Source organism: Vigna unguiculata, chromosome 9 (assembly GCF_004118075.2).
Source record: "Vigna unguiculata cultivar IT97K-499-35 chromosome 9, ASM411807v1, whole genome shotgun sequence".
Taxonomy (NCBI): domain Eukaryota; kingdom Viridiplantae; phylum Streptophyta; class Magnoliopsida; order Fabales; family Fabaceae; genus Vigna; species Vigna unguiculata.
In genome coordinates this window covers 38023455-38041244 of record NC_040287.1, presented here as the reverse complement: position 1 = coordinate 38041244, position 17790 = coordinate 38023455, and the positions used below count along the sequence as shown (strand labels likewise).

At 30.8% G+C, this 17790-nt stretch overlaps 1 protein-coding gene across 3 annotated transcripts; it reads left to right on the top strand.

Annotated features, from left to right (window-relative positions):
• The first annotated feature begins 8841 nt into the window (after nt 1–8841).
• On the top strand, nt 8842–17790 carry LOC114163893 (transcriptional corepressor LEUNIG). Of its 3 annotated transcripts, XM_028048270.1 has the most exons (19): nt 8842–9099; nt 9458–9555; nt 9706–9815; nt 10616–10990; nt 11087–11175; nt 11456–11540; nt 11623–11698; nt 11911–11960; nt 12429–12740; nt 12879–13088; nt 13947–14192; nt 14279–14423; nt 14859–14968; nt 15147–15296; nt 16043–16198; nt 16459–16575; nt 16687–16893; nt 16965–17128; nt 17671–17790. In XM_028048270.1, exons 1-18 carry the CDS (start codon nt 9068–9070, stop codon nt 17106–17108), a joined length of 2712 nt encoding a protein of 903 aa, XP_027904071.1. In that variant the 5' UTR covers nt 8842–9067; the 3' UTR covers nt 17109–17128; nt 17671–17790. The 3 variants fall into 3 exon arrangements, with proteins under 3 accessions (XP_027904071.1, XP_027904072.1, XP_027904070.1); XM_028048271.1 differs by lacking the exon at nt 17671–17790 and having other exon boundaries at nt 14306–14423; nt 16965–17286; XM_028048269.1 differs by lacking the exon at nt 17671–17790 and having other exon boundaries at nt 16965–17286.

Genomic DNA, 17790 nt, shown 5'->3' with positions numbered 1-17790 from the left:
AATGCCACCTTTGTTGAAAGAAAGGACAACAAAGCTTATGTCCATGTCTCCATTTTCTTTCACACTTTATTTTAAGTTGCATTTTTAACTAATAATAAACATAACTCGATAATGTAGAAAAAAAAAAAAACAGGGTCACTTAGTTCAACGCAAGCTTAATTGAACGTATGAAAAAAGAATGTGAAATTATTAAAGAGGTGTTGAAAAGCTTTTGTTTGGAAAATGTGGAAGATGAATTTTTGCAGAGTAAAGATAATTTTGATCCTTGGGAGCAGGGTGAGTTAATTATTGTGGCATGATACATTATTGTCTCTCCCCTATTTATTATGGTTGATGCAGCAGTAGCAGTAATAGTACCTATGTACCTCCTACTCTCACATCACACTACATACACAACTTGGGTGCCAGTAGCAGACTGCAATATTTTGCTTTTCATCCATTTACTAACAATAAATATAACTTAAGCATGAATACTTACTACCAAATAATTAATATGCTTAATTAAAATTAACTTAATTAAATCTTAAGTGTCTGATAAATTTAAAGCTTCTGATTAATTTTTTATTAAACTTTTTGTGATCTATTGAATTTTCAAAAATTTAAAACTATTTAATTGAATTTTTGTTATTAAATTTTTCTATTAATTAGATAACAATTGAATTATATATATGACTCTATTAACCGATAAAGAGGAAGTTTAAAAAAAAAGTAAGACCTTCAAGGACGTCGGTGAGTGTTAAAAAACATATATGTGGGATCAAACCGAAAATTTGATTTCTCAAAACTACTTAAAACTTCGACATGAATTTTAATGGTAAGGGGAAGAAGTTTGGGAAGAGTGTTATCCTTTGTGACAAGATAAAAAACAAAACAGTTTGCAATAGCAAAAATATAATTTTGTCATGGGATTGGAGTCTAATTAAAGATATGAAAAATCCTACAACTTTCGGCACATAAGTGTTCCTCCACTGAACCTTTTGTATTTTGTAAGAGAGTTTAATGAGCCGAATTTAAAATTTGGAATGAGAATTTAATATCATAAAGAATGCTTTTGGAAAGAGATCTAAAAAAAACTTAAAAGATGAATAAGTAGTTTGGATTATTTCGATGAAAAAATTACAAAATTTTAAAATTACATGTGACGAAAACTAAAACAAGTGACTACGTAAGATAACAAATACATAGTCTTGTTAATAGCCACTTCACTTAGAGAAAAATCTAAAAGCAGAAACACAATTAAAAAAAAATTAAATTTTGTTGGACTATAGACTAAAAAAGTTTAATAAAGACACAATTGAAATTTCTAAATTTATATGGATTGATTAAATCATTAAAATTTAAATGATTTATTAATCTATATACCTCTAATTAATTTTTTATATTTTTTAGTTGATTTATTTTTTTAAATTGTTTTTATTACTAAGTGACGTGGTTATTTTTTATTAATTGAGTGATGTGGTTATTACCTTGATATATTATTTTATTTGACTGTTTTTATGTTTAAAAAATATAAAATTTTATAGTTAATAAAAAAATTGGGATTAATATAAAATGATAAATAACCTTTGTTATTTTTATTAAAAATATTTTGTAAAAAAAATAGTATTATTTACGTCAATAATAATAAAAGTGATAATTCTTGTAAGTGATGACAATAAAATTAAGAGACCATCACAATTTCGTTATCTAAAATATTTTCAACTAAAATAATAAACATTATATTTGTTATTTTGTATTAAATGTAATATCATTTTATATTGATAAAAAAATATATAAATTAACAGTCATATTAACTAATTAACAGGAAAAACAAATCACAAACATTCAATAAAAAAATATAAAAAATTTGAATATTTAATAAACTAAATACATTCAATAATTAAAAATACTAACACTTTGAAAGAAATTAATTATAATTATTTTATTATTAACTCAGTTATTGTTTGATTCTTTTCGCTATAGAAAAAAGTTATTCGACACCGATTACTTTGACAACTCTCTATATAAGTAAAATATCATAAACAAAATAATTTTTCATAGTTTTAAAGGAAAAGGAATAAAGAATGGTGTTAAATAAGAGTAAAAAAAAACATCGTGTCAAATTACCGTTCTATTCTCATTTTTTACCGAACTTGTTTACATTGTGTTTCTCGTTTCTTTATGATTTAACATTGTTTGCGCGTTGGCCTTTCTTTGTTCAAGAAAAAAGACTTGTACACGAACAAATTTGTGCGCATTGGAAGTATAATTTAAAGAAAGATAAATCATTTAATTAGTGTTATTTGTTTCAGAAAAATCTCAAATAGGTAATTATTATTTTTATCTATTTCAGGAAATTTATTATAATCAAATAACAAATGCACTAACAGCATTAATAAATGTCAGCATGTGGTATTTATAATTTCTTTAAAATATAAATTTTGTCACTTGTCAAACCAAGAGTGTATCACGTCAATGTGACATAATGATATAGTAGTAACAATGTCATATGTTGAAGTTGAATGTGAAAAATCTTAATTTAATTTTTATATTTATTATTTATATTGATTTATACTTTTTTTCTGTTGTAATTGGAATAATTTAATCCCTTCCTGATTGATATAAACATTTATATAAATGATACAATATCTTTCATTTTTCTTATTTTTTTTAATAAAGTAAAGCATATCACTTTCCTTATTTTGTTTAAAAGTATCATATTGACTATAATTTAAACAAAAATAGTTTCGAAATACAAAAAGCAAAGAAAATTTCACAAAAAAATATTTTAAAACATTATGAAAGGTAAAAAATTAAAAAATTTGATATTTATAATTTGCATGTAACATTCATAAAAAGAACAATTAAAAAAATCTACGACTTCAATATCAAAAAATATAAATGACAAAATTGTACATATATAACTAAATTTAAATTTATACCAAACTATATAAAGTACATTGAAATTCAAATTAAGTACAAGATGAGTTAAGATAAATTAAGAGGAAGCAATACAAAAGGAATACTGTTTTGAAGTGGTCCAAATGAAAACTTAACATATGGTTCATAAAGTACAAAATGTGAAAAATCATTTTCATATTATACTATATTCTTCAACTATCACTTATACATCATATCATTCATTAAAAATATCATATTACAGTGTCATTTTATTAAAAAGTATAAGAAAGATGCGTATTTATCTTTAAATTAATCCAGATGTAAGTTTCATTTAATTTAATCTTAAAGAAGGTAAATGATCGAAGTTTCATGTAATATAATTTAAATGCAATTTTTTTTTATAGTGGTGATTTTAGTCACAATAAGAAGAATAGAATTATTGATAGAAAAAATTTATTGATAATCACAAAATTTCATTGGTTAAAAATTTGGTGGTATAATATTTGTCAATGAATTTTACTAATGGATAGAAAAATTTATTGCTCATTATCAACGACAAAAGATCCATTAGTAATTATTAGTTGGTAATTACTGAGGATTAAAATTCGTTTGTAAAAGTGTTAAAAATGTTTTTAGTATTTGAACTTAAACTTAAAAAATAAATGAATATATTTCTTTTAATCCAATTACGTTATTTTTTTAACATGACCAAATAGTTCAAGGATTATAAATATACTTTATTTTATGATTTTCATTCATGAATATTATGATTTCATATTTTTCTTCCCTTTTTATTTATTTTTTCTTCTTTCTTCCTGTCCTTCTCTATCGTCATGATCGTGTCGTTGTGTTCATTGTTTCCAATATCTTCCTTTTCGTCTTACTCTTTCTGATCCTCTACTTCGCTTTTGCAAGTGTTGCCACCTTCGTCGTTGTCACATCCATGCTTGTTGCAAGTGCTATTATCTTTGTACCTTTCATGATTGTCGTCATCACCTCGTGTTCCTCATCTCCTCCTTAATTCTCTCTTATTCTTTTCATTTTGTGGATGGATTTTTCAAGAAAATGTTACCAACAAAATTTTTAATTTATCTACAGATAATATTAACAAATCCTACCGATAATTTCATTATCAACATATATATTTTTTAATTAAAATTGTAAAATTTGTTGATAAAATCGGTTAATAAATCAAAATTATCATTAGATTATTTTCTTTAATAAAATTCCGTTAATAATTTAATATTTCTTGAATCGATATCATTGATAAGAAAAACTATCATTATGAAGATCCTAAAGTATTTTCCTTTCCGATACAAATTATTTATATGCAAGTCACTTCTTTCTCGATAAGGCTTTGTTCTCTTGGGTAGATGAGTTTGAGGGAGAGGGAGATGACGAGTTTGAGTGAAATTGTGAGTGAAAGGTGTGTTGTTTATTTTAAGGGATTTAAAGGTGATTATGGGTGAACTTATAAGTAAAGTTTATGAAAATTAGTCAGTGATTTGATTGATATGATAGATAAAAAAAACATTTTAATATATTTGAAAGAGAGATTACTATTTTACCCTTTATGTAATAAATAGTATAAATTTGTATTTGTATGATTTTTAATCAATTTTTTAAATTTTTTATTTAATGCTACACTTTAAATAAATAATTTATAAAAACTAATAAAATTAATTATTTATTTTCATAGTATTGAAAAAAAATTTGTGAAGCAATTGTGAATATCATTTTATTTGAATAATAAAATATGACAAAGATAAATGGGTCATTTGGTGCGGCCATCCTTCAAATCCTACCTTCATACGCAAGATGAAAAAATTCATCTATCCTTTAAATCACTGCAAACACTTGTACACATATTATCAAAAACAAACAACTTGAATCCTTAATAATCCATCTATTCAATTACGCTAGAACAGACTTATGAGAATAGTTGGAAATCAACTAAAGTTAATCTTGGAAGTGAATGGTGAGATTCAGAAAACCATATATATCCCATTATGAATATAGCAGTATATATGTAGAGTGTGGACACAGAGGGTGTATACGTGTCCTGATAGGTTATAGGTAGAGAGGTTAGTGTAGTGTAGCAGTCCTTAGAGGTTGATGAAAGTAGGGGCAAAGTATAGATTGGCATGACATGGCATGCAGAGGTAAGTAAGGTACTACTCATCTCATCTCAGCTCTGAATCGGGACCAAGACTGATGCTGTGGACGCAAACCAATATTCATTCATCTATCTATTCCCATTCCCATGCAAATTCCCTCTTCCTCTGCATGCAACGGGGCCCACGTGTACATACACCTAACACACCCTTTTCAATATTCTGTCACTTTATACTGTTTTCTATAATTCTCTTCTTCACTCCCACTCTTCTTCTGCATACATGCCAAACCCCCAACTGTTGCATTTTGTTTTCGCCACTGATGACCTCATCATCATACACCATATCATCTCTATGATTCAGATTCTGTGGGGTCACTCCTCTCAGAACCATGTTGCTTTTGTTGCAGTGGCTTATTGGGTAAAGCAGGCTTACAGCAATGGAGAGAGACGTTTCACAATCTCCACCCTTCCTCACTCACACATCTCTGTCTCTGCACACACAATGCTTCATCAATGCAACTCTCGCGTTTACGACAAAGACTGTTTTTTTATTTTATTTTATTTTATTTTATTTTATTTTATTTTATAGCTGTGATGTATATATAACAAGCACCAACAACACCTTGCAAACCAAACAACTCATCAGATAATCTTCATACTATATCAATGTCGCAGATAATCTATACAGAAATGTAGATAGCAAGACCTTTTAGTTAATAAATGCCAAGTATGAAGTATGAAATGTAGTTTGGAATCCCACATCGATAAGACCACGTAAGAAAATTTGGGTTTACGTCTTTTATATAAATTTGTTCCCAACTTATTATTTTGGAACAAAATTAAATCTTGAATAAAACTTTTATATTTCCAGCAAGTGAGGTTCATTGAGCATAGATCTAGTTTTTGTTTATTCCACTGTGAAGTTAGGTGTAAATGTGGTGTTTAATGTAAAGGTACATTACTGTTTTTCAAAATTTTAACAATAATCCATAATTGAAAAGGTTGTGCTAATTAATCTACCTTATTTTATCTTTTTCTGATAAATTTATAATTATTTGAATAATAAGAAAAAAGAATGTATAATTTGAATAATGTATTTTGGACCATTGTTTCTTCTTATATAATAAATTATAATACATATTAGGAAAGGTTTAACAGTTTCATATTATTATTTTTTTTAATTTATATTTTACATATCACTCTCATGATAGTTAAATGTTTCTCTATTAATATTTTTTTTATCTCAAAATTAAATTTTAATGCTTTTAAAAATATTTATCTTGTAGACATGTTAAAATACTATTTCCTTTAAATCATTATAAAATTTCTCAGTTTTTTTAAAATATTAATATTTAATAAATTTCACTACTTAATTTTTTTTTCTCTTAAACAATTATTGTTTGTCTTTGGAGGAATAATAAAACGCACATTAGAACTGCAGCAATCAAAGCGAGATTGTGGAAGAAAAGTGGGCTTTGCTGAAGGGCCAGCCCAAAATTTAAAGTGTCCGATTACTTATTCGCTTTATTCGTCGACTTAACTCAATTGTTTTAATTTTGTAAAGCGTTCTATTAAGATCTATTTTTTTTTAAATAAATCAATTTTTATGTAAACTTAAAACATAAAAAAAAGTACAAGTAGTATAATTAAAAATTAAACCTTAAGTGTAAAGATAAGTATTTTTTTTCAAAACTATTACTTTTAGTCGCATATATTTTTAAGCTTTTGTTATTAATGGTATAAAAGAAATCGAAGGAGTAGAAAAAAAAATTAAATGAAAAATAAGGTGATTTTAAATAGATGAAAAGTAATGAAAAAAAAAATGATTTGAATGATTATAAATAGATTATTTTTATTTTTAATCATTTATCATTATTACAATGAAAATGAGAAAAATTAATAAATATAAATACTTAAAATGAATTATAAAGTCCTTAATCAATCAATCTCATATACAAATGAAACTTGAGACTTGTATAATTCATTATGCTGCATCATTATCTTGAAGTTACAAACCTAAGTGATTTTTTTTCATTTCTTTGCATAAAAAAAAAGAAAAATTGAATGGCGTTTGCAAAGCACTTTTGGGATCCAAATCTTCTGCTACCACAATCCAGAATAGGAGCCAAATTAAATAATAAAAAGTCATTATGCCAAATGAATCTTGTGGGTTTTTCCTTCATCCAATTTTGACATTATTCAACTTTTGTATCCTGAAAGGACATTTTTTATTGTGTGTGGTGGATATCATACCTCTAATACCATGTTGAAAACGTGGTATAGGAAAGAGATAAAAAAAATTAAATAAAATATAATGAATAAAATAACCTAAAACTATAATTCATTATCTCTCCTCAAGTCACCAAACTATTTAGAAAAGTAAAGAAAAATCTAATAGGTGATTTTTTTATTACAGAGTTGCTATTTAAGAGAGAAAAAAAATGTAATTTTATAATTTAGTTTATTATTTATTGATTGATCAATTTTGGTGTATGATTCACTGTGCATCTGATTTTGATAAGAATCCTATCTCATTTTTGAAAAAGCATCTTGGCCAAGTTGTCACCGATTCTGCTTTCCCTTTTGTTTAATTTTTAAGGTTTTATAATTGTGGATAAATATGATATTTTATCAGCACCGTCACAATCTGTAATAATTAACAATGATACAGTTGTCTCCCTTTTTTCTTTATGCGTGGAAAACGCATAAATTTAAAAAGAAATTATACATGACTTGTTCCGATAAAACAATAGCATGAAAATTCCAGAATAATTAATTTAAATAATATAATCACAGATAAACTGTGAAAATTATTTTACTTGAATTTAATATTAATTATTTTGTTTTGATAAATATATGTCACTTTTTAGTATATGATTTAATTTTATTCCATGAAGTAACTATATCAGGTATGCTGTATCATTATTATACACACAAACCTTTATTTTTTTATTTTTTAATTACTATGACAATTGTATTTTATATGCTAAAATATTTAAATACATTTAAATCTACCGACAATGATAAAATACAGTCCAATTCGTAACCGCTGTAATAATTTAAATAAATTTACATATTCAATGATTGCATTTTTCAAAATCATATTAACTAAAATGATTTGTATTAGATAAGCTGAAATAATATAAAAAAAAATAATTATACAATAACTTGAGGAACAATTATCATCGCTGACACTATATTAAATAGTATATAATGAGATTTTCTAACATAAAAGTTATATTTTTATTTATAATAAGTATATTGTGAATGTAAGGAGAGATGTTAGGTTTTAATATACTTATGATGTGATTACTTGTCTTTTCTTGTTTTAAAGTTTTGAATATAAATTGTTTTATTTAAAAATATAAAATTAATATTAATATAAATATTATATTTTAGCTTGTTAAAATAAAATAGAATAAAAAAGAAGAAGAAATACTTACAGACAGTGTCCGTTCTGCTGTATAATAATTTCAGTTAAGTGCATTCGATTCAAAATATAATTATTTATTAGGAAATTTGAGAAGAAGAAAATATAATAATAATAATAATAATAAATAATAATTACTTATTGCGCACTGTATCTAAAATAAAATATTCTGCATAACTTATTTAAGTTCTATATTTATTTCTAAATCTTTTAAGGGAATGTTCTTCCTTACATACTTGTTTATAAGACAAACTTTGTTCTGTGGATATTTTCTACTTCTCCCATAACTATTTCATCCAATCAAACCAGAATTATTCATTCCTAATTGAAGAAATAATTATTCATATTTAATTAAAAACTTAAATTTATTAAATCCTCAATAAATATAAAATTCCAAAAATCTAGAGGTATTCTGTTCTTTGTTTGGATTTTCTTCTTCTTTGCTACTCTTTTGCCTCCTCTTTCTCTACCTGTCTATCTATTGAACTCTTCAAATTCTTTTCCTATGCTTCTCACTTAGCTCTACCAAGAAAATTCAACTCTTTCTTCACTTCCTCCTGCTTCTCTCAGCTCCCAACTCACTCCTCTCCCACTCCTCAACATATTTTCATCTCTACTCTCTCACCTCTGCTTCTACAACCATGTCTCAGACTAACTGGGAAGCTGACAAGATGTAATTTTCTTTTTATGTTTCTCTCCTTTTATCATTTTGCACCATGGATTTTGTGCTTCCTGCTTAATTCTTCATTTTGGGTTCTGAGGTTCTCTCAAGAACTGAGCTTATGTGTTGTATTTTATGTGTTATAAAGTTCCAATTTTTCTTTCTGGGTGTCTTAGGGTTTGTAGTTGTCAGCAAGTCCTGTGGGGGAAGTTGCTGGTTTTGGGTGCTAAACTTGAATTTTTGTGCGGTGGGTCAGATGATTGTGTTGGGTGTTTTTTGATGTGATGAATGTGAAGTGGAGATAGTGAAATCTTTCATTCCAAGTTGTTCACTTGGCTAATGTTGCTGTTATTGCACTTTGAAATTTCAGGTTAGATGTTTATATCCATGATTATCTTGTCAAGAGGGATTTGAAGGCTTCTGCTCAGGCTTTTCAAGCTGAAGGAAAAGTATCCTCGGACCCTGTTGGTTAGATGTCTCAAAACTCTACTCTTCTGTCAAAGAAAGAAGTTTTAGTTAACTGCACTATTTTTCTTTTGTCTACTTCCATTTTTTTTTTTATTTCTCTTCTCCATTTTATTTATTGATTTGGTTGTTTCTGTGTGTGTGGGGTTGCAGCTATTGATGCCCCGGGAGGTTTTCTGTTCGAGTGGTGGTCGGTTTTCTGGGATATCTTTATTGCTAGGACCAACGAGAAACACTCAGAGGTTGCTGCATCTTATATTGAGGTTGGTTGGGAACAATTTTCATAGGTTTCATATTATGCAATCTTCTGCTGTGCTAAATTTAAGTAGGGTGTGGGTACTAAAAATTGAGAAAAAAAAACAGTATTGTAACATATTCATATTTTTGGTTGAATGTCATTGTCAGTTGAAGAAGTGGCACTAATATTTCATACAGGAAGTTTATGCATTCCCTTAGGTTCAACTTGCTAACTATTGTAATTACACCTCTTAATGAATGGCTGATTTGGTTTGTTGTTCCTTAGTCCCTGTATATAGTTTAAAGTATACTATATGAGGTTAGGAACCTTTCTTTAGAGTCAATATTTGTTGAATCTTATTGTTTGAATTTGCTTATTGTTTAGTTCTAGGTTAATATTTCTAGCAATATGATTTAGTACTTCGTTGTGTTGTTTGCATCTGATTATTTGTGTACTTGTGGTCTATGAGGTGTTTTGACCTGTGATGAATTCACTTACTTGGCCTGATTAATTATATTTTCTGATTTGTGTTGAGAGCTTACATTTTCTTTTCATTTCCAGACACCTTTCAATATTTCATGAATTGGTTCAATCAAATCAAATGCTTTGTTAGAAATTATTGACTATTGTTATAGCCGAGTTATAAGAACCCAAACATTTCAGTTTGGACAACAAATTTAGGTTTCCGTAGCTAATAATCTATTATCCACATTGTCCTCATGAAATGTTGTACTGAAATCTGCAATTCTATTTAAGAGTTTCCAAGTTAATAGAAAATACTAGTCCTGCTTTTTAAGTTAATGGTCTGTGAAACCTTCTTTGCAGACACAATTAATAAAGGCAAGGGAGCAACAACAGCAGCAACAGCAGCAACCACAATCCCAGCAGTCACAACATCAACAACAGCAACAGCAACAACAACACATGCAGATGCAACAGCTCCTCTTGCAGAGAGCACAGCAACAGCAGCAGCAGCAGCAACAACAGCAACAACAACAGCAGCAGCAACAACAGCAATCACAACAACAACAGCCTCAACCACAACAACAACAAAGCAGGGATAGGGCTCACCTTTTAAATGGTAGTGCAAATGGATTAGTTGGAAACCCTGGAACTGCAAATGCACTAGCAACAAAGATGTATGAGGAAAGATTAAAACTTCCCCTTCAAAGGGACTCTTTAGATGATGCGGCACTGAAGGTTGGGAGATGTTCCGGTTATCTAATCTAAATATAAGATAATAATGCTGTTTTTATGATGTGAATGTTCAAACCTTTCTTTTTGTATTTTATACAGCAAAGATTTGGTGAGAACATGGGCCAACTTTTGGACCCAAATCATGCATCGATATTAAAGTCAGCTGCAGCCCCTGGCCAACCTTCTGGGTATCATATTTAAATTTAACTTTTAGTGCTTATTATTTCAAGTCTTTTTGGAGACAGAAGGTAGTTTGTTCTTGATTAGTCTCTGTAGCATAGATTATTTAAGTTTGATCTGATTCTGTAAGTTGAAAGCTTACTTTGTTCATGAAACAAAAAGATGATCCTTTTACCTTTTAGTTTTCTGGACGGTCTGCTTGTGCTTTTGAAGAATCAATGTTCATGTATTACCTGTAAAAAAATTTATGGGTCTTGACTTTGATTGTACTAAATTTCTTGGTTTCAGGCAAGTTTTGCATGGTGCTGCTGGGGGGATGTCTCCACAAGTTCAAGTTCAAGCACGTACTCAGCAATTACCAGGGTCTACTCTGGTACAAATTTGTTCTTAGAGGACCTCATTAATTCCTATATTTCTTATGAGCTATTTTCCCCTGACTTGCCTCGTGGAATCAGGATATTAAAGGCGAGATTAGTCCTGTTTTAACTCCCAGAGCTGCTGGTCCTGAAGGATCATTGATGGGAATGCCTGGTATTTTCCCATGTTTTTTTTTTCCTGCTGTAACTGATTTGTGATATTTTGAAACCGTTTTGCTGCAAATTGACAGAATTTTAGTTGTTTTCCCTATGCAATTTATTCATGGTTGGCTGAGGATATTTCATGATTTAGTGTTAATTTCTTTATGATTCTTTTATACTATTCATATGCATAAAAGGAGTAAACAAGATATTTTCTGGTGACAGGATCAAATCAAGGTAGCAATAATTTGACTTTGAGAGGGTGGCCACTCACTGTGAGTAATCTGTTTAATTTGTTGTTGTTTGAATGAATATTAGTTATCCTGGTGAAGGCATATTATGTCCTATTAAATGTGATATCATATTCATGATAACTTATATCCTTCAAAATGTGGTGTGCTGTAATCTTTTAAAGAGAGTGAGATAGGGATGTAGCTCTTGCCTCCCATGCTTACCTTCAGTCAGTGTACACATACCTTATGAACTTATGACCTCTACCTTGATCTTATCCCATTGTTACTACTTGAGCCATGCTCAAGTGGCAGACGTAGCCCTCTTTTCCTTGAGTGTGTTAACCCTACAAAACGGCCCATCATATGCTAGAAATGGTGGACTCTATTCTTTGAAGTCTGTACCAATCTTCTTACTGTTTTTTGTGTCTTCTAAACCTCTTGAATTATTGAAACACAGCAGTTCTGTTATTAGGATTGTCACTGTTAAGCAATACTTTTATCCTTTATTAGGGTTTGGAGCAACTGCGCACTGGTCTACTCCAGCAACAAAAACCTTTCATGCAGGCTCCACAGCCTTTTCATCAAATCCAAATGTTGACACCACAGCATCAGCAACATCTTATGCTAGCACAACAAAATTTGGCGTCGCCATCTGCCACTGAAGAAAGTAGAAGACTAAGAATGCTTTTGAGTAATAGGGGTATTGGACTAAATAAGGACGGTCTTTCAAATCCGGTTGGTGATGTGGTATCTAATGTTGGATCACCTCTTCAAGGTGGTGGTCCTCCTTTTCCTCGTGGAGATACAGATATGCTAATGAAGGTGTTTGTTCTATTTTATCTTGTTTTCCATCTTCATTATGGTTCTTGTATATTTCATTAAACTGTTTTATTTATATATTTTGTATATTTACAAGTTTCATGGTTTGCGTCCACTGTAAGTTTTTATTTTTATGTTTAGGTGAAGCTGGCTCAGCTACAGCAGCAACATCAACAACATTCAAGTACCAATGCACAGCAGCAGCAGCAGCAGCTTCAACAACATGCTCTTTCAAACCAACAATCCCAAACTTCTAATCATAGCATGCACCAGCAAGATAAAGTAGGGGGAGGTGGTGGCAGTGTCACTGTGGATGGTGGCATGTCAAACTCATTTAGAGGAAATGACCAGGTCAGTCCTTTCTATAGTTGTTGATACACATACTTGTTCAAGGAGTACTTTTTTCCCGAGGTCCTAATTCCTTATGGAATAATTGGGCAATGTGCAATATATTTCTTCTGATGTGTAAGAGTGATAAATTTCTACTCATTAAATGTCTAACAAATTTCTGAAGTACACAATTGGTTTGTTTTTCTAAGTATGTTGCAATAGTCACTTAATTTATGTAAATTGTGAGATCTGATATCCAATTTTATGATTAAATACCCCATCCTTTTTTCCGCTTGCTACTTCTATTTGCATATTGTCCTTTTTGTTGGTGTTATATATTTTTTTCTGTTATTATGTTTTTATAATTACAACAGATTTTTTTAAAGTCAGTGATTGTGAAATTGAGAATTTATATGGTGGCAAGCTGTTTTGATTAAAGCATGGTGAAATTATTTTGTTTTTCATTTTTTCACTGGTTTTAAAATTTCAGTGTAACAAAATATGATATCCAAAATCTCAAGATTTCCAGAACAGTGTAGTTGGAAAAGGATTTTACTTCTGTTGTTCTTTGAATTGAATTCTTCTGGACAGAGATATGATGATCCGTTTATATAAACGTCAATGAAAGTGAGTGGCTATTTATTTCCTGCATTAGCAATGTAGAAATCCCAACATCAACTACTACTTTGTTTCTTTGAAACGGTTAACTATATATATATACAACAAGTGGCCATGCCTTGCAATGAGATTTTGACAATTATTTTCTATTAAAATCACATGATTGTAAATTTCTGTCCCTGAATTTGACAGACTTGATTTTTGTACCATACAAAGAATGATAAATAGGTTTCTAACATGATTATTTGAATGCATCTTAAGGTTTCAAAAAACCAAATTGGGAGAAAAAGAAAGCAGCCTGGATCATCGTCGGGTCCTGCCAATAGTACAGGCACAGCAAATACGACAGGTCCATCGCCAAGTTCAGCACCCTCAACTCCCTCAACTCATACGCCTGGAGATGTGATATCGATGCCTGCTTTGCCCAATAGTGGTAGTTCTTCAAAGCCTCTAATGATGTTTGGCACTGATGGTCCAGGAGCCCTTACATCACCTTCTAACCAGTTGGTGAGTGCCTTTTCTCTGTGGTTAAACTGATGGAAGGAATTATTGAATTCCTTGCATGTAGACTCATTGCCATTCCATTTTGGCAGTGGGATGATAAGGATCTTGAATTGCAGGCTGATGTGGATCGCTTTGTGGAGGATGGATCGCTAGATGAAAATGTTGAGTCTTTTTTGTCCCATGATGATACAGACCCTAGAGATACTGTTGGCCGTTGTATGGATGTAAGCAAAGGTGCAGTAAACACCATTTTACATTGATCAATAAATATTCTGGCATCATCGTTGCAAAAGAGTTTCTCAAAGTGTATGTCTGAATTTCCCTCACTCCAATGTGAAAATTTGCAGTCTTTTCTTTGTATAGTTTGTATAGTGTAGATAATGTGTAATTTTGTGGTGAAATACAGTGCAGTACAATTTTTAAATATCAATTCAAATTTCTTGATACCTCAATATTCTTTATAATATTTATGATGAATGTGTGCAGTTCCTTTTTTGATTGATGAATAAAGAACTTGTTGGTTATATAATTAAAAAGGGCTTGCTTCGTTGTATACGTGCATCTTATGATTGCTACTACTTGCTCTTTAATTCCTTGACGTGCATAAGCATAAAGAGGAAATGGCATACAAATCAGATACTAAGGGCATGAATTTTTTTCTATTTTCAGGCTTCACATTTACTGATGTAAGTTCTGTACGGGCAAGCACAAGTAAAGTTGCCTGTTGCCATTTCTCATCTGATGGAAAATTACTTGCAAGTGGTGGGCACGATAAAAAGGTTGGTGGAAGCATTAGTGTTGATAATAATATTTATTCAGTACTTGCTTTGTTCAATCAACTTCCTGAAATAAGCAGTGATCTTGAACTGAAAAACAAAATCAAGAACATATCTTTCCTTTTATTCTGTTTTGATTGAATTGTATGGCCTTTTACCTCCTGCTTGGTTTGTACTGCAGGCTGTTTTATGGTACACGGATTCTCTTAAACAAAAAGCTACTCTTGAAGAACATTCATCTTTGATTACTGATGTTCGGTTCAGTCCAAGCATGCCTCGTCTTGCAACATCTTCATTTGACAGAACTGTCAGGGTTTGGGATGTTGACAATGTTAGTTCATTTGTTTCCTGTTTTACTATAGTTTGCAGCTCTAGAGAAACTGTTTTAATATATATTTTAGTGTCTTTGAAGTAACTTGACCACATTGCAAATGACAATTAATTGCCTGACTTGAAGTGTGGCACACAGCAAAGCTAAAGAGACTTGTAGATAATCACTTTTACTGAAAATCAGTGCATAGTGAGATAGATGATGAAATTATAAACAAGTACACAACTACTAACCAACTGAGTTTTCAGCTAAAAATGTATTCTGCTTCAAGATATGTTATTTTAGGGTTGTTTGTTGAAGTTCATTGACGTGGTTTTACTACTATGCATTGAAAGCCTGTTGTACGGAAATTTTATATTTATTTGTTTGCTGTGAAGATGAATAATGTGGTGCAATAGTGCTTAAGAAGCCTTAGGAATTCATATTGTTGGTAATAATATTCAGTGTTTCTGACAAATAGTTACAGAGTTGTATTGGGTTCAACATGAATATTGAATTCCAACATGATTTCTAATGTTCTAAATGTTTTGTGCTTAAACTTTTTGCTGTTAAATCAATGTTTCTCCTATGGAGCTGTAGGATTGGAAAAAGGTTTCCCTACTCAATCTTGACGTGAAAATTGGGAGTATCTAGTTTCTGGGATGTTAATAATTGCAGTCTCATAATTTGTTTGCCCTTGTCTTGTTGAACTAGAAGTTGATGAATTTTGTGCATTTCTTTTAGCTGAATATATAATTCCCATGCAGCCTGGCTATTCTCTTCGCACCTTCACGGGACATTCTTCAACTGTCATGTCACTAGATTTTCATCCAAATAAGGATGACCTCATCTGCTCATGTGACGGCGATGGTGAGATACGATACTGGAGCATAAACAATGGCAGTTGTGCTAGAGTCTGGAAGGTAGAAAATGTTAATCATTATTCGCATATTTTAAATGCATTTCTTGGTTCCTGGGCCATGCATAACTATTTGGAGAAAAAGTGTTGGTTTGGTGGGTTTAGAAGAGAGAGTGAGAGAGGTTGTTGGTTCAATTCTTCCATTAACACAAACTAATGATTAACATTTGCTGATAAAAAAAAAAAATTATGCTCTGTAGCACTGTGCTGCTCTGTTTTTTGATAACATGATGCATTGCTAACTTAAACTTTCTTGGTCATTAGGGTGGCACCACCCAGATGAGATTTCAGCCTCGTCTAGGGAGGTACCTTGCTGCAGCAGCAGAGAATATTGTGTCTATATTTGATGTGGAGACACAAGTGTGCCGATATTCATTAAAGGTTGGTTTGCATACATTTTTTTTTCCCTTTTAAGTTTCTTGTAGTAAGCATAAAATAAATTCTTTGAACAAGAGGTTACTGTTTTACTGGAATGTTGCACCATGATTGTAGGGACACACAAAAACGGTGGACTGTGTGTGTTGGGACCCTTCTGGGGAGTTGCTAGCATCTGTGAGTGAGGACTCTGTGAAGGTGTGGAGTCTTGGATCAGGGAGTGAAGGGGAATGTGTTCATGAACTTAGCTGTAATGGCAGTAAGTTTCATGCATGTGTTTTCCACCCAACATACCCTTCACTATTGGCCATTGGCTGTTACCAGGCAAGTCTCATTCTCTTTTTGTCTCTCTTCCTTCTTTATGCAGTGTTGTAAAAAATAATAATGTTTTGCAGTCATTGGAGCTGTGGAACATGAGCGAGAACAAGACAATGACTCTGTCTGCTCATGATGGTCTTATTACTGCCTTGGCTGTTTCAACTGTAAATGGTTTGGTTGCTTCTGCCAGTCATGACAAGTTCCTCAAACTCTGGAAGTGATCATGACGACAATACATTAGGTCTTTCTCACTCTTCTTCACCTCTTACATACTATGATGTTTCCCTTCTCTGCTTCTTCATCCATTTTTATTTTATATGCCTTTAGCTACTAACTTCTCTGTAATGTAAAAACATTGTCTTCCATTAAATATCTATACTTGGATTGCATCCCTTTCCTTTCTTTTTCTCTTCCTAATGCTTTTGACCTCTCTTCTTCTTCTTCTTCCAACTTCTGCCTCCTTTTTTCTCCCTTCTCGATACATTTTTTCCCTCTCCAAACTCGTTTTCAATGTTGTCAAATACTGATTATGGCGGTTTCCGGCAGAATTGATCGAAAGTGCATGGCTGCCATAGAAAGCCCTAAATCCGGTACAAATTTTAAAAACCCTAAAAAGGAAATAAGGGTTTCAATTGTCTTTGTCCAAAATGTTGAGATCATTTCAGGAAAAGGGCTTGGGCCATCTAACCCAATCCAAACAATTCGATACTTAAAATCTGTGATAAGATTTTTTTTTTCCGTTTGCACGCATGTTTTTTCTTATATTACATCCACATTTTGTAGATTTTCTATTGGGGTTGAAGTTGCGTTGGAGGAATGTGTTGGGATTTCATATTACAAGTTTAATATCAAGTTATAGTGTGCAAGTTGGGGTTATCTTTATTTTATTAAATCAGTTTAGCG

What these genes read in the sequence shown, in the direction of transcription:
- LOC114163893 (XM_028048270.1), top strand. Translation starts at nt 9,068, where the DNA reads ATGTCTCAGACTAACTGGGAAGCTGACAAGAT. An exon ending in TTGCTGCATCTTATATTGAG is followed by an intron (nt 9,816 to 10,615) that starts GTTGGTTGGGAA and finishes CCTTCTTTGCAG; the next exon opens with ACACAATTAATAAAGGCAAG. An exon ending in TTGTATGGATGTAAGCAAAG is followed by an intron (nt 14,424 to 14,858) that starts GTGCAGTAAACA and finishes TTCTATTTTCAG; the next exon opens with GCTTCACATTTACTGATGTA.